The sequence below is a fragment of the Anoplophora glabripennis genome, unplaced genomic scaffold, assembly GCF_000390285.2.
Source record: "Anoplophora glabripennis isolate ALB-LARVAE unplaced genomic scaffold, Agla_2.0 scaffold1508, whole genome shotgun sequence".
In the NCBI taxonomy this organism is placed as follows: domain Eukaryota; kingdom Metazoa; phylum Arthropoda; class Insecta; order Coleoptera; family Cerambycidae; genus Anoplophora; species Anoplophora glabripennis.
Window position 1 is genome coordinate 18,554 of NW_019417584.1, and position 22,082 is coordinate 40,635.

At 34.0% G+C, this 22,082-nt stretch overlaps 3 protein-coding genes across 9 annotated transcripts; all 3 read right to left on the reverse strand.

Moving 5' to 3' along the window:
- Nucleotides 1-687: 687 nt before the first annotated feature.
- On the reverse strand, nt 688-15,295 carry LOC108916321. 7 transcript variants are annotated; one of them, XM_018722535.1, is made up of 3 exons: nt 11,336-11,384; nt 7,864-8,022; nt 688-2,862 (listed from the first exon to the last, which is right to left on the reverse strand). In XM_018722535.1, exon 3 carries the CDS (start codon nt 2,859-2,861, stop codon nt 1,098-1,100), a length of 1,764 nt encoding a protein of 587 aa, XP_018578051.1. In that variant the 5' UTR covers nt 2,862; nt 7,864-8,022; nt 11,336-11,384; the 3' UTR covers nt 688-1,097. The 7 variants fall into 7 exon arrangements, with proteins under 7 accessions (XP_018578051.1, XP_018578053.1, XP_018578052.1 ...); XM_018722538.1 differs by lacking the exon at nt 688-2,862 and adding an exon at nt 3,185-4,796; XM_018722540.1 differs by lacking the exon at nt 688-2,862 and adding an exon at nt 5,897-7,557.
- LOC108916323 lies at nt 8,904-10,932 on the reverse strand. The gene is made up of 2 exons (XM_018722542.1): nt 10,895-10,932; nt 8,904-10,629 (listed from the first exon to the last, which is right to left on the reverse strand). The coding sequence occupies exons 1-2, from the start codon at nt 10,900-10,902 to the stop codon at nt 9,129-9,131; spliced, it is 1,509 nt and encodes a 502-aa protein (XP_018578058.1). The 5' UTR covers nt 10,903-10,932; the 3' UTR covers nt 8,904-9,128.
- Nucleotides 15,296-15,299: 4 nt separating the features above from the next.
- On the reverse strand, nt 15,300-17,229 carry LOC108916324. The gene is made up of 2 exons (XM_018722544.1): nt 17,155-17,229; nt 15,300-16,822 (listed from the first exon to the last, which is right to left on the reverse strand). Exon 2 carries the CDS (start codon nt 16,818-16,820, stop codon nt 15,393-15,395), a length of 1,428 nt encoding a protein of 475 aa, XP_018578060.1. The 5' UTR covers nt 16,821-16,822; nt 17,155-17,229; the 3' UTR covers nt 15,300-15,392.
- Nucleotides 17,230-22,082: the final 4,853 nt, after the last annotated feature.

Sequence of the window (22,082 nt, forward strand, 5' to 3'; positions counted from 1 at the left end):
AAACGAGTTATAGAAGAAGAGAAAAGAGAAGATTTTTAACGGTTTTTTCGATATATCTCGAAAAGTAACAAAGCAATCGATACTTTCAAAAAATCAGTCGATAGATCTTTTTAAAACCTACAACTTTCTCATTTAAAATTTTTCAATCCGTGCTATATTTTTTTAGTTATTTTAGAAAAACCGTTTTTTTCAACTATGCGATTTTTTTTAACCATGTTCGCCATATTGGATCGAGTTTAAAGAACAAGAAACTCAATTTAGAATTTAATTTTCTATACGGTCATATTTTTTTTGTCCAGGTAATAATTTCTGTAAGCATTTCTCTATAATGCTTGGACTAACTCCTCTTAGAAAAAAGTTGTGGGCCAAAAACCAAAAGGAAAAAAAATCGCATTTTTTCGTTTTTTTTTACTCGTTTTTTGGCCATATTTTTGGCATTTTCCAACTTATTTGTGGAAGGTCGAAATGGGCGGTGACTATTAGACGCCTTCATTATAGCCATATTTATCTATCGCACGGATTTCTATGGCTTACTTTGTGGTCTCACGTAACGGCCCATGAACCATGGGGACTTTCCGACCCTGTATTTCGAAAATGAAGCGTCTCTGGAAAAAAAAATTATACTTGATTGTTTTCTTATTTTTTTATGAGGAATATCTCCTTAAAGTTTGTCGACTTAATCCTGAAACAACCTGTATAATCAACAGTTTTTAACTACTTATCCTTTTATTTGAGTTTCAAATTAAAAATGATTGCCATAGAAAATATATTTTAATAAAAATACGTTACTTTACTATTGTACTACCCTTCGACCGATCCTTCCCCGCGCGGGACATTTAATTTTGGGCTTAAAATCGGGACGTCCCGCCAAAATCGGGACGTCTGGCAACGCTGGTATCGGTCCAGTTCTACCACACATTTTTTTCCCGTGGGGCCGTGAAATCAATTAAAATTCGTTGTCATTAGAATATACTAGATAATGCTTATGATTTTTTTTACGAACTTCTATTTATTTTAGTCTACACTACTGCTTTATTGATTATTATTGGAATACACTTAAACTAAACTAATGAGATAAAAATTATATCCCCTGCTATCTATTTGAACGCTGTGGGATACTCGTGCATGTTATATGATACCGGCTTGTTATACAACTCATTATCCACGGATACGTTTACACCACCAACACCTCCTTCTGTGTTGTTCATGTGTTTCTGAGTGAAGAAGATGTAGCGAGTTGTTAAGCTCTGAGAAACGCAGTTCACGAGATAGGCCTGGTTTCTGGAAGCTTGACCTTTGTTTAATTTCTTCAATGATACAAAGTTTACTGCCACGTTGAAGATGCACCAGAAAATCCAGAGGGACGTAAGGAATATCAGGAAGCGCAGCAAACTTTGGAGGTAGCTGATCTCTTTTTTCTGAGACTCGACGGTTTTGGAAAGCTCATCCTCGTGTTTCTTTTCAAGAGACAAGTGATGTTCTTTATTGTTGTCACTTTCCTCATGTTGTTGAGGCACCACAGCTGTCTCAAGGGGTCTGTTTTTATTTTTTTTATTGTGAGGTGGAGAAGCGGTGTTGGCGAAATGGGAAGGTGGTGGTTTTGTTTCAAAATTCACGAGTTGCTGTTGGTTATTGTCTCTTTCAATTTCTCCACTTTCTTCCGGGAAAACTATATTGGTCGATTGGGGAAACTGTAGATCTTTTTCCGAAGCCACAAGACCGTCTTTGTCAGTGACCCAAACGGATTCTCCACACAGTTTTGTTTCTCTGAGTAAAGTCAACTCGATGGAATTATCCGTTAGAGTTGTATGCTTTGGACTTGCAACCTCCTTTTCGTAGCCAATATACTCTTTCTGAATAGAATTGCATAGGTCGGTATAGGTCCAAAATGCATGATATTGGTTACAGATCCCAGAACTGTATTTACAATCTAAAGGAAGGCCTTCCGCTGTGTCTTTCATTAAATCAACTATTTGTATCTTCTCACACACCTTTGGATTTGTACTATTTCTAAATCCAAAAAACTTTTCCCTGCACTTAGTCGACAAACTACTCGAGTTATATTTTGGGTTAACTTCATCGTATCCTATTTCTCGGCAAAATTTTTGGTAATTCCAAAAACAGTAAAAAATCGTAACGGTGGAAGTATATTTGTAAATATACCACGATTTTTTTGTGTCAACGCCCTGTTTTAAAAAAGAGTTCGTGCTACAAGCTTCTGGTAGAACATCCTGAAATGTCAACAAGTTTCCTTTTACTGCCTTAATATAGTTTGTTGAAACTACAATACCATTGTGGTTGGTTTTCCATACTTCAGTATCGCATAGTTTAGTTCTTTCTGTTAATAATAAACTAACTCGATTTTTACGAATAAATTTCATTTCATTTTGCCCAACATTCCAAACATCCACCATATCATTGTACATTCGAATTAGATTTTGACAATTCTCTTTGTAATCCCAAAATACGTATTTTCCAACAACTGAATCATAACAGCTTTCTTCTTTATACCGACATGTTTTGTTGCTGACGAGCGTGATATTATTTTGGAGCAAGTTGACTCGGGCTGGTACTTGACACAGCTTGACTTTTATTCCTAAATTACTATTTATACCTTCGTTTTTTTGCCGGCACTTCGAGAGGATGTCTTGATAATGATTTGTAACTGGTTTACCATTATTAAAATTTTCACATTTGAAGTTCTCGTCAACGTTACGAAAGCAGTAAAAAGAATGAGTCTCTACGTTTCCATTGTAGATGTAATAAAGAGCCTGTTGATTTTCTTTTCTACATGTCGATACTCGAGAATAAGTCGATGTTACTAACAGCAACCCCTGCAGTACTGCTACTGTTCTTTTCATCCTTAAATCAAAAAAGTTAAAAATGAAAGTTTGGAATATTGATTACAACATTTTTTTATATTATACATTAAAAATTATCTCTTGAGCGATTCAAAAACTATTATAAAAACTCATTTTTAAAAATATAACAATGAAATTTGGGGTTCTTGGAGTAACAGAATATGAATATAGGCTTTTTAGGTCGCTACACCTTAAACCTTTGTTTTTTTTTGCCATTATATCATATTATTTTTTCTGTTAGTAGAGATTTTGAAGTAATGTAGATATTTTTTTTTGGAGTATCACTTTATTTACTCTAAATATACATATATGACGACTAAAACTGAAAATAATCACTAAATTGTTTGCTTTGCCGGTTTGTTGTACAACTCGTTGTCCACAGACACGTACAACTGAGACGCTTGGACATGCGGTACAACTTTTTCCAATTCCTTTCCCCGCCGAGTCGAGTTGAGGTAGTAAGCTGTCAAGCTCTGAGACAGGCAGTATATGAGGTTGACCTTTTCCTTTGAACTCCGCGTCTTGTTCAGCCTCCTCAACGACAACAAATTAACTACGACGTTGAAGACGTACCACAGAACGCAGACGAAAACGACAATCAATAAGTAACGCAGTGTATTTTGAAGGTTGACGATTTCATCATCCTGTTTGAGGATCTCGCCCTCGTAAGTTTCGTCTCGATATGACGACAACATTGAGGAGGTTTTAGATGGGGAGAACCGCAAGTCTCTTTCAGATGCTACCAGTCCGTGTTGGTCGGTATACCAGATGGTTTCACCGCATAGTATTCCTGTCTTTGACAAAATTAACTTGGTCGAGTTAACGTCTTCTATCACACACTTACTATTCCCACAATTCTCCTCGTAGCCTTCGTATAATTTTGTAATATCGCCGCATCGGTCGGTATAATGCCAGAATATATTCAACGATGTACAGAGGCTTTCGTTGTATTTGCATTGTTCAATGTCTTTTAACATGTTTTTCTCTAAATCAACTTGGTGTGTCCGTCGACAAATTTCCACTTTTGTGTTTCCGTGCCTGCAAGCTGGAGAGTCGCAAAAGTGATCCTTGCACTGATTCGCGAGGTTTATGCTATTTTCTGAAACAAGATAGCCGAGGTTCAGGTCCTTGCAGGACTTTGTAGAATTCATAAGGCATAGATGAACTGTTAAGTCTGTGGGATATTTGTAGATGTACCACTTTTTCGACAGGTCAGTTGCGCTTTGCTGTACAACAGATATTTGTCGTTTGTTTCTACTATTGCAAAACTCTTCCATGTTACTCTGCAATTTTGACAGCTGCCTTTTATCTGAAATTGTGGAGTTAAAGAGCAGAGATTTCGAAGAAACGATAATGCCATCATAATTCGTTTTCCGTACGTTATAACCACAAAATTGAAATGTCTCTGTTAATATTAAGCTAGTGGTTTGTCCTGAATCCTGAATGAATATTCTTTGGTCTTTTACGTTAGTCCAAGCATTGAAGATATTGCTATGTATAAAAGATATTCTCTTACATATATCAGTGTCAGTCCAAAAAATATATTTGGAATCGTCTTCGTCGTAACAATTTCGTTGACTGTACCGACATGACTTATTGTCTCTAAACGTAATAATATCCTCTGATAAGTTGACACGTGCTGGTATTTTGCATAACGTGGCGTTTCTTTGTTGACGGTTATACTGTCTGTTTAGTTGTACAAACAAATTTAAGCAACTTTTGGGAAGATATGGGGAATCTGTCTGTATTTCACCGTTATCGGAATTTTTGCAATGGGAATCGTCTTCGTTGGTATAAGAACAGTAGTAAACATCAACCTCCACTTTTGTATTGTAAATGTGATACCAGTTCTTCTCTATACTCTTTTCACATATTCCTTCTGCACGTGTTAGCGCCACCAACAACGCTCCCTGGAGTACTCCTATTATTTTCATCCTTAAATAAAAAAGTAGATAAAAATTTCAAGTATTAGCGATTGCTGAAATCTTAATTATAAATCAAATCTTCATTACTTCTATTTGTTAATTATTTTTTTCTTGAAAGTCGAACTTTAAATATTTCTAAATTGATAGAGTCTACTTGTGACTCGTGCTTGCCTTAGGATAACGGTTGCATACTGAGCAAAATCAACAAATTAGATTTTGAATAGTACTTTGGAAAAATTATCAAATATTTGTGATGCGACGGTATATAAAAATTTGGATATATAAAAAAAAATTGATATTGGTCAGTATTCTGGAAAGGCCCTGTACAACAATTTTATATTTAACTTTTTATTTCTAAGAATCTGATATTAATGCGTGGGCGACTTGGTAGGACAGTTTATTATAACAGTTTATTTGATAAATATGTGTTTATTTAACACTCAGTATAACGATACAGTAACAGTAACAGTAATAGGTAGCGTCTGTAATACCGACTATATTGTCGTCACACGTACTGGCTAGGTACTTATCACTGGTTATGTCACTGCAAGTGAACAAAGTCGACGTTCGATCGCCTCTTTAACGGGAACGTGTCGAAACCTGGACGTAATTTTCAGTTCAGACGACGTTGTCTGGCAAATTTCGTTTAATAGCAACTTCATTTTAGGCAGGAAATTTTTTAAGGGAAAATCCTACATATTTTGGCGTATATAGATGTGATATTTTTTTACACTTTACAAAAAAACACTCGGTACAAATTATCGATGATTGTAATCTGAAATTTCAACAATATTTCGTTAAGTAGTTCTTTTTGATTAGAGTTATTATCGTTTACGTTTATATGAAAAAATATTTTTAATTAAACTTTTCCGGAAGAAATTATTTATATTTTTATACTGTTTATTTGGAAAATCCGAGATATTTTTGCCCAATTTTAAATTATTTCACTTACTAGTTTTTAAAATTTAAATTTAAAAAAATTAAAAATATTTTTTGAAGTTTAACACTTCTCACTCTTTTTAACGAAGCATCATAGATAAACACCCTATATATTAAAGACTAACTTAAATTCTTAAGAATAAATTGTGCTCGTATACTGTACTCTTGAAATTGTTTGCAGTTGGGTAGATTTATTATAATTAATAATTTACAGATATTAAAATACATGTTGTGTATATGGTTACAAAATTATAACTTACAGAGAGACAACAAGACACATTTATTTTTTTTATGTTTGTAACTTTCAGTTTAAATGTTGCTGTGGTTTATTATACAACTCGTTGTCCACAGACGCGTACAACTCAGAAGCTTTAACACTGGTAACACCTCTCGGTGTCTTCGTTTCTTCCAAAAACAGATACCGAGATGTTAAACCCTGAGACACACAGTTCATAAGCCGAACCTTTTCCCTATACGCTCGATTCCTGTTTAACCTCCTCAATGACATAAAGTTTACTACAACGTTGAACAAGTACCACAGAACACAAAACAGGACGAGAAACGTCACGCAGAACAGTGCCGTTCGGAGCTTCGTGATGTCTTCGCTTTGCTGGTATATAAGCAGATCGAGATCTTCGTCTGTTTTCCAAACGGAAAACTGTAACTCCGTTTCAGAAGCAACGAGACCCTGTTGGTCGGTGTACCAAATGTTTCTCCCACATAGCTCGTCTTCCCGTAGTAGAATCAACTCGGTGGAATTATTGTCTTGAATGACACACTTTGCGCTGCCGCATTGTTTCTCGTGGGCTTGGTACGCCTTTTCGATGGCGTCGCATCGGTCGGTGTACCGCCAGAACATATTCAGCTCTGTACAGACACCTTCGCTGTACTTACATTTCTGAGGTAACCCTCTCAACAAGTCGTTTTCTAGATCAACTTGCACTGTTGTGTCACATACCACCATTTTTGATTCGTACGAGCAAGGTGAAATATTGCAAACATTCTTCTTGCATTGGTTCAAAAGATCCGTATTATTTATTTCAGTGAGGTTCATTTCCTGGCAAGAACTTGTAACATTCACGAGGCATATGTGAACTGTGACGTTTGTGGGATATTTGTAGACGTACCATGCTTTTGGAATTCGTTTCTCACTTTCTTTATATCCACAGAATCCTTCCAAGTCACCCTTAAGGTGTGGGCTTCCTGCTCGTTTTTGGGTACGGGTGAGGTTCTCCGAAACTATAACTCCTTCGTAGTTAGTTTCCCACATATCAAATTCGCATAATTCAAATTTTTCCGTCAGCGTTAAATTGGTTATATTGTTTGAAATGAATGTGGTTTGATCTTGCACAGAGTTCCAAACGCTGAAGTTGCCGTTGCTTACTAAAATTAAATCCAGACAAATGTCACTTACAATCCAGAATACGTCCTTTGAAATGTTCTTATTGTGACATGTCCCTTTACGGTACAGACACAGGGTGTTGTCTGGAAATTTGACCGTCTTTCCTCGCATGGTGATACGTACCGACAATTCGCATACGTTGACTTTCAGCCTATCCCAACGAAAAAACTTTATAACATTTACGAAAACACTATTTTGACAATTATTATAAATGCCTTTTGGAAAATAATCTGTCAGTAATTTTCCCTTGCGCCTTGTACACTCTAAATCTTCATGATCACTCTGAGAACAGTAGTAGGTTTTTAGTTCGACACTAGAGTTATAAACGAAGTAATAAGTTTTATCTGGCTCCTGGTGACAATGTCGTTGGGAACAAACTGGCACCACAACCAAAAGCAATCCTTGTAGTACCGCCACTGTTATTTTCATCCTTAAATAGAGACAATATTAATAGGTAGAGCGAGCTTCACATTTCAAATATTTGCCTGCTTTTTTATCCAAATTCTATTATTCTATTGAAGTGTCACATATTTCTGTAGCGTTTTTCATGACTGCAAGACATTTCAATCGCGTTTTTCCGTAAATTTAGTAGCCTTAAACGATTTATCTAAGACTAAATTCAACAGATAAGGAAAAGTTTGGTTTGGTTTAGTCTTGAATTAGACTTGCATGATTTTAAAGCTAAACTATCGACTGCGAACGAAGTTTAAGAGATATATTGACGAAGAAAACTTACCTCGCTGCTTATTCCTCCTAAATCACTGTAATTTCCACTTCACAAACTACAAACAAATGTTCTGTATACATGGTGCGCATTTCGATATGGTGCACCACAACACGCTTCCTGTGATTTTAAGAATTTTCTAGATAAGTGAGTTAGTCATCGTTAGATTGCCTGAAATAACATTAAATATTCAACTTATTTTTATGTTTTATTAAAATATTACGCATTTCTTGTATATTATAAGTATACAGGGTGTTTTCACTTAATCATCAGACAAGAAAACAAAAAGCAATATTTTACAAATTTAAAATTAACTCACATTACACTATACGAATTTACAATCTTTGGCTTTTATATACAGGGTGTTCCATATAAAATTCTCCAAAAAGCCTTAAAATCGTGAGCGACTTTGCAGCATAATTGCTGGTTTTCGAGATATTTAAACCAGAACTTCTGCTCATGTTTTTTACTCCATCGTAAGGGTTAACAAATCTAAAAAATCCTATCAATTCAATTGAATTTCTTTAAATCAACTTGATATCTTTATAATAAAGTAAATATACAAGAGCTGATAACAGAATATATATTTTTTTAAATTTTTTTAATTATTATCAAAGTATTCTCATCATAATTAAACGAAGATACATAATTATATTTTTCCTTAATCAGCCCAGTTTAATAAAAAAAAGTTCCAAAGTACATAACGATCTAAATACTTCAGAAATGAAATTACTTGTACAGGGTGACTCAAACTCGATAGTATGGACCTACTGTGAGGATACAAAAAAATTAAATAAAATTTGAGACACGTGGTGTTAAAAGGGATAAGGTAAGCTCCATTTTCAATCGAAAGTAATATCTTTGGTGTTTGACAGAAATGACTAATGACGTCATCAATTATATTCTTTCCAGAAACATAATTCTTCCAAATTCTTTTCCTGTTAAAAAGCTCTCTTTTTTCTAATAAACTTTTATTAGGGAAATTTCTCTGTATTACTTCCCATTTAAAAGTTATAAGCAATATCGTCCTAAAGAGTCTCAAAAGAAATACCACCTAAAAATCACATTAACGGTGGAAGGATCAAGTAGTCATTCGAAAATAATTGAATGTTCGTTGTTTTAACACTCTATTTAACACTACGTGTCCCTAAATTTGATTTAAATTTTTTGTATTCTCACAGTAGACCAACACTATCAATTTTGTGTTCGAGATAACGGGCTTAGAGTTTTAAAGAGAACACCCTGTATATGTATATTTGACACAGTTATCCACTTATTCATTTGTCACGCTTACAATACAATTCATTTTCAACAGACGCGTATGTGCTAGATTCTCGAGCACCTAAAGGCCTCGAAGCATTTTCTTCTTGATGGAATCGCAAATAACGCATCGTTAAACTTTGAGAAATACAGTTTATAAAACATACTTTTCCCCTGGTTCGAGATTTCCTTGATTTCACTAAAGAAGTAAAGTTGATTACCACGTTCAACAGATACCACCCACCACAGATTATAAGAATCAAAATCATGTAATTCAGCAATTTTTGCAGAAAACCGATTTCCTTTCTGTGTTCGTAGATCGCGTTTCTGAGAGAATCACCTTTGATTTCCGTTTTCGGGTTGGAAATTTTCTTTTCAGTGACGAAAGAGTGGTTTTGGTCAACATACCACACTTTCGCGTCACACAAAAATCCTTGCCTCCTTAAACTAAGTGTTCTGGATCTATCTTCTTGAATCAAACACTTGGCGCCCTCACATAGCTCTTCGTAACCTTTGAATGTACTGTGGAAAGCACCACAACTATCAATGGCCGACCAAAACGTTTTGTTGGACAAGCACAGACCTTCGCTGTACTTACAGTTCAAAGAAAGTCCCGTCACTTGATCTTTCTCAAAATCTATCTTCATGTTTTTCTTGCAGACTACATTTAATTGCTGACTCATGCCAAACGAGGAACCGCACCTGCTCAACAGGTGGGAGTTATTTTCGGGTGTAATTTCGTCAAAATTCCCACCCCCGCAAGAGTTTTTAGGGGTCGCAACGCAAAAGTAAACTGTAACGTTAGTTGGGTATTTGTAAACGAACCACACTTTTGGTGGTTTTGTAGGAATTTGCTTATTTTGGATTGTAATATCGCATTCTTTGGGTATAAGGATACTGTTTAACTTTTGTTTGTTCTGTGTTTCTAGCATTGTGGCATTATTTTCCGAGACAACAATGCCTTCGTAATCGGTTTTCCACATCTCGACGCCGCATAATTTAAATTTTTTTGTTAACAGTAAACTAACATGTTCGTTTTTAATGAACTTGGTTTCGTTCTGTCCAAAAGTCCAAACGTTAAAGTAGTTTCTGTGTATTATAACTAAATTTTCACATGTGTATTTCTTCATCCAAAATATGTTTTTCGAAAGATTTGTATTATAACATAAACCTTTTTGGTATGGACAGGTCATGTTGCCTTCAAATTTAACTGTACCCTCGAGCAAATCAAGGTGTGCTGGTAGTTCACAGAGAATGTGTTGGAATTTTTTACCAGGAAGATTGGCTGCTTCTGAGGTACAGTGACGGAAAATTTCTTGTGACGGAGGTTTCACCTCAGCATTATTACCACAGGGAGAATCCTGCTCAGGATTGTGAAAACAATAATAGGTTGGAATTCTAATATTTGCTCTGTGAACGTAGTACCATGTTTTCTTTCCTTCTTTCCGACATTTTTCTTGACAGTACGTTAATGTCGTCAACATCAGAAGTCCCGACAGTACTAAAGGAATTTTCATCCTTAAATAAAAACATCCCTGTATAAAACATCCTTCCAATTTGACACAAATTTTAAACTTATGATTGACTTAGTTCGATAGAAAATTTAAATAACATCTAATACTTTTTATAATTGTTTATTTACCCTTGACCTGAACAGATTACAAAGAAATGTGCTTTTGGCAAAAAATGTTAATGAACATTTAAAAGGTACAGGGCGTGTGTCAAAAAAGAAGCCTATGAATCTATGCTGTCATAAATTTTCGTGCAAATTGTAAAACCTTACCTTTCCATCTAATTATTATATTATAAAGAACACTATATTGTAAATTTCACTTATCAACTGGTGTACCAACGTTGAATTTACTTTTAGCTGACGCTCGTATCATTTGCCGCATCATATGTGCTTCCTGTGGCGAGATTTGAATAATTTCAGTAGATAAATAAACAAATGAGGAATGAATATAAGAAGTTAACTTCAAAGAAAAAGTACCTCAAAATTTATTCATTTTCAGAAATCACGCAACTAAAATAAAAACTATTTCAGAAATCTAAATCATTTTTTTTTAAAGAATAAAAAAAATTCTCAGTCTATTTCGACTCGTATATTCAATGCTGTTACATGTTTTCAGAGAAGCTTTAAGGCTAGAGGTATCACAGATAACTACTATCACTGTTTTCCTAATAATAGAGCAAATATAATAATATTTAATATAAAAAAACTTACCTTAAGATGCGGGTTATAACACAGAGCACTGCTTATATGTTAGTTGATGTACCGACAGTCTATAAATATTTGAATATAGTTGACCACAACTTGTTTCCTTCATGAAATTTACGTCATCAAAAAAAATTAGTCACAATTGCATATCTAATGTAACGTTTTACTAACGGTATGTTTCAAAAAATAATCAGAATTGCCAATGAAAATTATAAACAAGAATCTGCAATATATATATTTATTTTTTTCGTCTCCATATTCGAACACAATAAATTTGAAAAGCTATACTGCGTGTATCTTAAATATGTACATTTATTTTAAGGATGTCTACAGTGTGTTATTTAGAACATATAAAAATATTTTCTTATTAAATAAAATAGTACTGACTTTTCAAAAGACAGTTGCATTATCTGTTACAAACATTTTATAGTTTTATGTAACTTCAACAGGATGAATTTTTGATTTTTCACATTCTTCGGAGCTCTACGCCATCATCAACAACGGGCTTTTTAGGCATTTGCCGTTTTTTATATTTCGTACACAAGTAAGCGACGCAGATCCCTACTTTAAATACCGACCAAAGACCGGAGATCGATAAAATAATAAGTATGAAGTATTCCTTGATCCCCAAGACCTGTAACGTACCAAAACCAGATTCTAGATTTGGTAGAGAGGAAGTAGAGGCTAAAAAACCTTCCTGGTCACTGTACCACATGTGCTCACCACACAACTTCCCTTCCCGAATTAAAGCAAATTTGGTGGAACTGTTTTTTTGAATCACGCACTTGGCGTTACCACAAAGTCCCTCGTAACCCTCGTAAACTTTTTGAAGAGCACCACATCTGTCCATGGGCGACCAAAACGTTTTGTTGGACGAGCACACACCTTCGCTGTGCTTACAGTTGGAAGATAGTCCCGTCACTTGATCTTTCTCAAAATCTATCTTCATGTTTTTCTTGCAGACCACGACGTCTAATTCCTGACTCATGCCAAACGAGGAACCGCACCTGCTCAACAGGTGGGAGTTATTTTCGGGTGTAATTTCGTCAAAATTCGCACCCTCGCAGGAGTTTTTAGGGGTCGCAACGCAAAAGTAAACTGTAACGTTGGTTGGATATTTGTAAACGAACCACACTTTTGGTGGTTTTGTAGGAAATTGCTTATTTTGGATTGTAATATCGCATTCTTTGGGTAGGATACTGTTTAACTTTTGATCGTTCTGTATTTTCAGCATAGTGGCAATATTTTCTGAGACAACAATGCCTTCGTAATCGGTTTTCCACATCTCGACGCCGCATAATTTAATTTTTTTTGTTAACAGTAAACTAACATGTTCGTTTTTAATGAACTTTGTTTCGTTCTGTCTAAAAGTCCAAACAGTAAAGTTGTTTCTGTGTATTATAACTAAATTTTCACATGTGTATTTCTTCATCCAAAAAATGTTTTTCGAAAGATTTTTATTATGACAGTAACCTTCTTCGTATGGACAGGTTATGTTGTCTCCAAATTTAACTGTGCCGTAGAGCAAATCAAGATGTGCTGGTAGTTCACAGAAAATGGATTGGAATTTTTTACCAGGAAGATTTGCTGCTTCTGAGATACAGTGACGAAGAATTTCTCTTGATTTAACTTTCACCTCAGCATTATTACCACAGGGAGAATCCTGCTCAGGATTGTGAAAACAAGAATAGGTTGGAATTCTAATATTTGCTCTGTGAACGTAGTACAATGTTCGCTGTTTTTCTTTTCGGCATATTTCCTGGGGATATGTTACAGCCACCAGCATCAAAACTACCACAGTTGTTTTCATCCTTAAACAAAGACAGGCCTTATCGACACTAGTTGTAAAATAATCTTTACTTAACATTTTTATGTGGGGTGACGAGTGATGTTTACATATAATTTTGTTCTATTAACATTAATAATTCCACGCGAGAAGAGCAGCTCTGTGGTGAAAGAATACTAATTAAGTAAAATGTGAAAACAAAAGGATCTCTTTGCAGCAGCTGTTTTTTGCGTGCTTAGTATCTGTCAAGGGTGATAATAGAGCAGCAAGAATACAAGATATTTCTTTCAATGCATCAACAACAGATGCATCAGCTGTGTTTTTTTATTAGCTATAATTATTTAGACGTACCTATTATTTTTAATGTTTATTTTGGACAATAATGTATTACTAATTGTTTGCTGGGTATTGTTGGTATAATGTAATGTAGTCCAATTAAATGGGCCTTTAAATCGCAATTTTGGTCAACTTGCCTGAATTTTTTATATAAGTTAGTTTGAGGTGTACAGGGTGATTCACAAATGGTGACCAAAAATGAAACCTCGTATTCTTTGCTGAATTTTAAGGAGAGTCCTTCCTGTAATGTTTTTATCTAGGACGCTTCTTTAAAAAGATACAGGGTGTTAAACTTCAAAAAATATTTTTTAATTTTTTTAAAGTATTAAAAAACTAGTGAGTGAAATAATTTGAAATTGGCCACATGTATTTATGTAAACATTGTCCAAAATTTGAGGTTTTTTAATAAAATTTACATGCTCCAGTGGCGGAGATACAGGGTATCCGTGGCATATCTTTCTAGATAAAAACTTTATAGGAAAGACTTAAAATTCACAAAAAATACGAGGTTTCATTTTTGGTTACCATTTGTGAATCACCCTGTATAATAACAATACCTAAGTGACAGAAATTTTTTTTCAACCCCTGCTAGGGGTGAAAAAAGATAAAATAAAGGGGGTTTTCAACATAACTCTAAAGGGCAAAAGAGGTAAGAGCTAAAAAAATTCTTATAAAAGTTGTAGAGCATAAAATTCATGAATGGTATATTGACTTTTTCTTGTACAATTAAAATTAACTACATTTTAAGGGATGAATTCAGAAACTCAAAAAATCATAACAAGCAGAAAAATCAATGAGTTTTATATATTTTTTAAAATTTACTCTAAAAAATGTAAACTATCACTTCAGAGAAATAGATATATTTCTTAATTTTTAATAAAAAAGCTATAACAATTTCATAAGGGGAACGTGAATTTTTATCTTTGTCGTAAAACAAAATTTCGAAAGCAATTTTTCATTATTTAAAATAATCAATCGAATGGCATAGAAAAAAATTGTTGTAGTGTTAAATTATAAAAATTAACGATTAAAAAATTGAAATTGTTATAACTTTTTCATTAAAAATTAAAAAACATATCTGTTTCCTTGAAAAGATAGTTTAAAATTTTTTAGAGTAGATAAATTCATTAATTTTTCTGCTTGTTATGATTTTTTTAAGTTTCTGAAATCATCCCTTAACTTCTAGCCTTTTAATAGTACAAGAAAAAGTCAATAGATCATTTTTATGTAGAATTTTATTCTCTACAACTTTTATTTCCAGTTCTTACCCCTTTTGAGTTATCTTAAAAATCCCCTTTATTTTATCTATTTTCACCCCAGGGGTTGAAAAAAAATTACTGTCAATTATTGTTATTATATGCCTCAAACTAACTTATATAAAAAATTCAGGTAAGTTGTGAAAATGGCAACTTAAAGACCCATTTAATTGGACTAATGCTATTTGGGGCATTGTAGCCACATAATAGTAGATTCCTGCAGTATCAGCAGTTAGTAGTCTGTGGGGCCAGATATCTTATGCATACTTAGATTTCTGGTATAAAAGAACATTATTTGGTTCCAAGTCATGTAATCTTTCATATTTTTATTGATACTGTTTCACTTTGACATAAATAGGACCTGTTCAAATTAAAACTTCGTTTTACAAAATACCCCGCAAGTATCTACTAAAATTTAATTATAAAAAAATACTTACGTTGGCCTGCTTTTCACACAACACTGTTTTAATTGCAAATATTTCTTCTATCTTCTTATATAGACCGTTTAAATATTGACAGTATGTAAATGTTTCCTGTTATGAGGTTTTGCAGATAAAATATTTAGTCATAATTATAAATGTTTCGCAGTTTTACGTGGTATCTATAAAAATCTCGAATTTATTGTTAAGTAATTTAAGAGAGTACATAACTTATATTTTAAGGAATTAATATCCTCAGAAGCTCCTTAAATTATTCTATTATTTGTTCTAAATTGTTCGAATCTGGTCAGTGACCGGTTAAAATCATCAGCCAGTCCCATTCTCCCCCGTTCCACTTCTTTACAAACACCACTATTTCGTTTTTTGCATCTCGCACACAAGTAAGCCAAACACGCTGCAATTTTCAACGCAATCCCAAACACGCAGATTGCTAAAGCAACAACTATATAATACTCTACACTTCCCGATCCCTGTGTCGAACTTAAATCTGGTTCCGGGTGGAACCAAGAAGAATCCTCATGCTTCTGCGGCTCAATCACTATGTTGGTCGACTGGTAGAACCCTAACACCTTTTCAGAAGCCACCAGCCCGAGTTGGTCAGTATACCACACGCTTTCCTCGCATAGTTTTCCCTCCCGCTCTAAGATCAACTTTGTGCTGTTACCTCTTTGGTCCACGCATTTTTTCTTCCCACACCGCGTCTCGTAGCTTTCGTATACTTCTTGCACTTCTTTGCATCGGTTGGTGTAGTGCCAGAAGGCTTTGAACGGCCGGCAAAGGCCTTCGCTGTATTTGCATCCTGGTAGTCCCATCACTGCGTCATGCTCCAAATCTACTTCGTGGGTTTTCCTACATAGGGTCGCGTTAGGTTCACAAACTTTGCTGTGCAGCTCCAGGAGTCTAGAATTATTCGTTGGTAGTTTCTCGGGTGGTAGTTCGCAAGGACTTGACGAATTTCCAGGGCACGCGTAGACAGTAACTTCTATTGGGTACTTGTAGATGTACCAAGTTCTCAGCACGGGTTTCAAAGACCTTGATTCGCACAACCTCTTGGAAAAGGGCTTGAAGTTTTGTTTAAAGTCCGAATAGTTTTTATATTCAGAAGAGTTTATGTCTGCTGTCGAGGCAATTATACCTTCGTAGTTCGTCCTCCACACCTCAACGCCACAAAACTTATCCTTTTCCGTCAGTACAACACCGATTCGTCCGTTTCTGATTAAATTTCTTCTTCCTTCCTCGATCGCCCACACGTCAAATTCGCCCTGGTAAGCTTGAAGGGAGAACCGACACGCGCTGCGGTTTGTCCAGAATGCCACCTTCGATATACCTGTAATGTTACAATAGTACCTGTCATACTGACAAATAGTGTTGCCAGCAAGTACTACTTTGTTGTCCACCAGATTGGCATAGCTTGGTAACTTGCAAAATACCCTTTTGTATGAACCGGTGAGTGGGCAATATCGAGAAGCGTCGTCTGCTGCAACTATTGCGTCCGTAGCCTTGAATTTCTCACACAAGAACTCGTCTCCGACCTCGTCGAAACAGTAAATGGTCTTGATCTCGACGCTTGTGTTGTAAATGTGGTACCGAGCCTTCTGTTGTTCCTTCTGGCACTCTTTGGAAAACGCCGGTACCGCCGTCAAGAGCCCCAGGAACGTCACAAGTTTTTTCATCGCTAAATGTGTATAAGAGAAAATATTAATATCAAATAATTTAAAGAGCAGATGCTTTTTTAAATGAAACACACAGTAAGTATACGTGTGTGCTATGAGATTGAAAAGTAAAAATTATTTCAAATATATTTTCTAATCAAACAATCGATTTAATTTGTTTATGATTTATAAATGAATAAGAAAATAGCAAAAATTGATCTGTGGTCGTAGCGAAAATACTAGTTTAGATAAAAAAATAATAAATAAACTGATTCTTTTGTTGTCTACAACTCCAGATACAAATCTGAGTAATGTTACCAACAGCATGACAAGTTTTATTTTAAAGAAAACTTACCTTGTTTTTAACTTTTCCCACAAGCAATGTTTTTACTGTAAACTTCGCATGCAACTGCTTTATCTATGCTTTGCTATCGACTTGAAGTCACTTACCGCATCCGTTGTGTTGTGATGGTGATAGACAAAGAGTTAGTCATGAAATTTTTTTTTTGGGTAATCCAATACGGTTTTTAGAAAGTAGATGGCCTTGTGTCTATCTTAAATTATTAGACAACAGAATAAACTTCGTTGGGCTGAAAAGTTATTAAAACAAAACTCTGATGTGTAATCTTTTATTGTCTATAATAATATTTCTAATATAAAGGTTTTGAAAAGCTGTAAATCTATGGCGTCGATGTTACAGTACAAGAAGATAATAATAATAATAATAATAATAATAATACATATTTGTTCCTTCTTAGTTAAATATACGGGGTGTTTCAACTTAGAGTTTGAATTGTGCAAAAAATATAAAATATGTTACTTTCGCTTTAATCAAATCATATTTCTACCGTTTCTGTTAATAGTAGTATTGTTTTTGTTTAGATAAATTCAATTTTGAGGGATAGGAACATTAACTCGCTTTTTTCGTAGTTCCACCGCTTCGCTAACGGCAGGAACTCTCCTTTTCCTGCATTTTGTACACAAGTAAAATAGGCTTACAGCAGTTTTGAACCCGACAAAGAGAAGACACATGGCTAAAACTGAGATTATGAAATACTCTTTGATGTGTGAGTACTGTGAAGGATTCCAATGGTTTTCCTGTTTGAATAACGTGTCTTTGGAAGGGGAGAATTGTAATTCTTCTTCGGATGCTATTAGGCCGACTTGATCAGTGACCCAAACGGATTCTCCACACAGTTTTGTTTCTCTGAGTAAAGTCAACTCGATGGAATTATCCGTTAGAATTGTATGTTTTGGACTTGCAACCTCCTTTTCGTAGCCATTGTACGCTTTCTGAATAGAATTACATAGGTCGGTATAGGTCCAAAATCCATGATATTGCTTACAGATCCCAGAACTGTATTTACAATCTAAAGGAAGGCCTTTCGCTGTGTCTTTCATTAAGTCAACTATAGTATATTTGTAAATATACCACGATTTTTTTGTGTCAACGCCCTGTTTTAAAAAAGAGTTCGTGCTACAAGCTTCTGGTAGAACATCCTGGAATGTCAACACGTTTCCTTTTACTGCCTCAATATAGTTTGTTGAAACTACAATACCATTGTGAATGGTTTTCCATACTTCAGTGTCGCATAGTTTAGTTCTTTCTGTTAATAATAAACTAACTCGATTTCCACGAATAAATTTCATTTCATTCTGCCCAACATTCCAAACATCCACCATATCATTGTACATTTGAATTAGATTCTGACAATTCTCTTTGTAATACCAAAATACGTATTTTCCAACAACTGAATCATAACAGCTTTCTTCTTTATACCGACATGTTTTGTTGCTGACGAGCGTGATATTATTTTGGAGCAAGTTGACTCGGGCTGGTACTTGACACAGCTTGATTATTCCTAAATTACTATTTACACCTTCGTTTTTTTGCCAGCACTTCCATTGGATGTCTATATAATGTCTATATAATGTAACTGTAACTGGTGTACCATTATTAAAATTTTCACATTTGAAGTTCTCGTCAACATTAGGAAAGCAGTAAATAGATTGAGCATCTACGTTTCCATTGTAGATGTAATAAAAACCCTGTTGATTTTCTTTTCTACATGTCGATACTCGAGAATAAGTCGATGTTACTAACAGCAACCCCTGCAGTACTGCTACTGTTCTTTTCATCCTTAAATCAAAAAAGTTAAAAATGAAAGTTTGGAATATTGATTATAACATTTTTTTTATATTGTACATTAAAAATTATCTCTTGAGCGATTCAAAAAGTATTATAAAAACTCATTTTTAAAAATATATCAATGAAATTTGGGGTTCTTGGAGTAACATACATATACAGCGTGGTAAAAAAGTTCTACATAAAATTCATATTTTTGTTAAATAATTTTTTTTCGAAAAACGGTGAGACCCGTCGATTTTTATTTGATCCAGGGCATCTTGTTATGTGGAAAAAATTTTTTTTCGATAATCCACTTACGGCAGCGATGACATATTTTTTTTTTAAATGACAACGCATATTTTTTTCGTTCGAAATTGATGACAGTGATAATTATCTAAACAACGGTGTGAAAATTTCGATGTCTTACATAACAATTTTTTTTAGAAAAATGCACCTTAAGTTCTTATAAGTGATAATTGTCTACTTACACTATTAATGGCTCCGAAAAGGACAAAGTTGACAAAATTACATTTCAAACGAGTAAAATTACACTAATGTTTGTGTAAGTCTAGCGAAATTGTTCGAATTGCCCACCCTGTACCATTTGGCATTGTCCTAAGCGTGTGTAAACGCCGTCTACACTTCGTTCAAGCATTCCCGGGTCGATTTGATTTATTTCAAAACGAATACGGTTTTTAAGTTCTTCCAAATCACCTGGTCTGTTTGTGTACACACGCGATTTCAAATAGCCCCACAAAAAAAGTCTAGAGGTGTTAAATCAGGCGAACGCGGAGGCCCCTCGATTGTTCCGCGTCGCCCGATCCACCGGCCAGTAAACGTAAATCAAATTATTGAATCCAGACCACGTACTATATAGTTTCATTTTGAAGAATTACTGCGCTAAATTATTTGTTAATATTTAAAATAAAATATTCTTCATTCTAGTACAAACCTATATGGATGATAAAACAATATCTTTTTTTCAATTCTATCGATATCTAAAATGGATTTTCATAATATTTTAAATGTGTTTAATGAGTGAGTTTATAAAATATTAATAAAAAACATTTCAAAAGAAACTGATATATCCGAAACGTCGGTGAATTTTGGAATATCAAAACTTTAGTTATAAAATTGACTTTCTTTTGCTTTTTTGTGATATGATATTTTCGGATTCATCTTTCAGTTTTCTACAAATTACTACTCTCTTATGTTTTTCTAAAAAAGACTGACTCGAATAAAACTTAAAAAACGAACTGAAAACACACTTCGATATTCGAATATAATGCTTTTTAAAATTACATAGTGGGCTGCGATAGCAATTTTTTCATTCTGAGCAGTTAGAAGAAAGAATAAAATGCTTTTCATCAGATTCAAGCAACAATAAATTTCGAACAAATTACATTTTCATTACAAAAAAGATGTCGCGCCTGTATTTTTGGAAATGGAGGTACTTTTGAGCATTTACTCTAATAAAATCATTCCAATGATGACTAATGTTATTAATTTCTTTATTCGAATAAATAACCGAATGATTAGTGCTTGTCATGTCATTTAAGTAAAAGTGTTTTCAGTTGGTTTTTTAGGTTTTACTCGAAAATCAGGATTTTTTCGAAAAACATAAGAGAGTAGTAATGGTGCGTGTAAATTTTAGGAAAAGCTCTCAGATTTTGGACAATGTTTACATAAACACATGTGCCCAATTTCAAATTATTTCACTTACTAGTTTTTAAATTATTAAAAAAAATTGAAATTATTTTGTGAAGTTTAACACCCTGCTAACGAAGTGTCCTAGATAAAAATTTTATAGGAAAAACTTCAACAAAGAATACGAGGTTTCATTTTTGGTCACTATTTGTGAATCACCCCATTAAATTAAAATCGGTTAATAAACAAAAAAGTTATTGCAAAAAAACAAGAAAAGTGCCCATTTTTTAATTTTTTTATAACTATCGCATTTATTGTTAAAATTTTATAAAACCTATCACAAGTTGAGGGTTTTGTCATATTTTAAAAGTGTGCCAAAAGTGGGCGCTGTAGGTGCAATAGTTTTCGCAGAATTCAATTTGTTTAAATAACGGAGGCTCCAAAAGTTACGAACTTTAAGCCTCTGTACAGGCGTTAATTTTCAACCGAACATGATTATGAAAGCGTCATTGTAATCTTAAAGACGTAATTAAGCGACCTATTAAAAAATATCACTTCTTTTTGACACTAACATTCTCAAATTGTGCATTAAAAAAACGTGCGTTGTTCGCTTCTAAACAATTTGAAAACAATTGTTGGTATTTATGCTATATCACTGAAAATAGATGCAATTGATAGCTGGCAAAAAAATACATAGGTATATAACATAGGTTATATAAAATTTGAACAATAAATGCGATAGTTATAAACAAATTAAAAAATGGGCACTTTTCTTGTTTTTTTGCAATAACTTTTTTGTTTATTAACCGATTTTAATTTAACAAGTCTCATTTTGTAGATAATTTTACTCCCTACAGGCTGTCTGCGAGTCACTTTTCGCTAAAATTGATGGTTTTCCCTGCAAAGTGAAAAAACTGTTTTCCTCACTTATTTGTTTAAATAGAAAAGTTAACTAATTAAAGTTTTTGGCTCAGGAGATGAGAGATGTCTTGTATTATGTTCCTTTAGACAATTTTAGAATAATCTCGCGGATAGGACTTTTTTAGAGTTTCTCTTTTATTTTCGCTAATTTTCCTGGTGACCTGTTTCAGCGATTTTTTTAAATTCTAACAGGAAAAAAAATATATGAATTTTGTTCCATCAAGGGACACGGTGTACATAAAAGCAACTTAATTTTTTTTGTATAATATCCGTTTTGAGCCAAAACTGCGCATAAGCGAAATATTAAAAAAAATCATACCTGTCATTTAACAACAACAATTTTTTCTAACGTCTTAGCCTTAGCTTTCGCTATTAATGCTGCTGACTGCTCTATAAAGAGAATATATTAAATAACGTATAGATTATACGATGCGGTTCTATGCAAGATTTACATAGAACCACATCCCGATGTATTCTAAAATTGGTCTGACAAAAAGATTTCCTCAAATTTCATACCTATAAACAAGTGCAAATGTTTTTGATGTTATGACGTTTATTTCCTCGCCTGCTATGATTATAAGTAATCA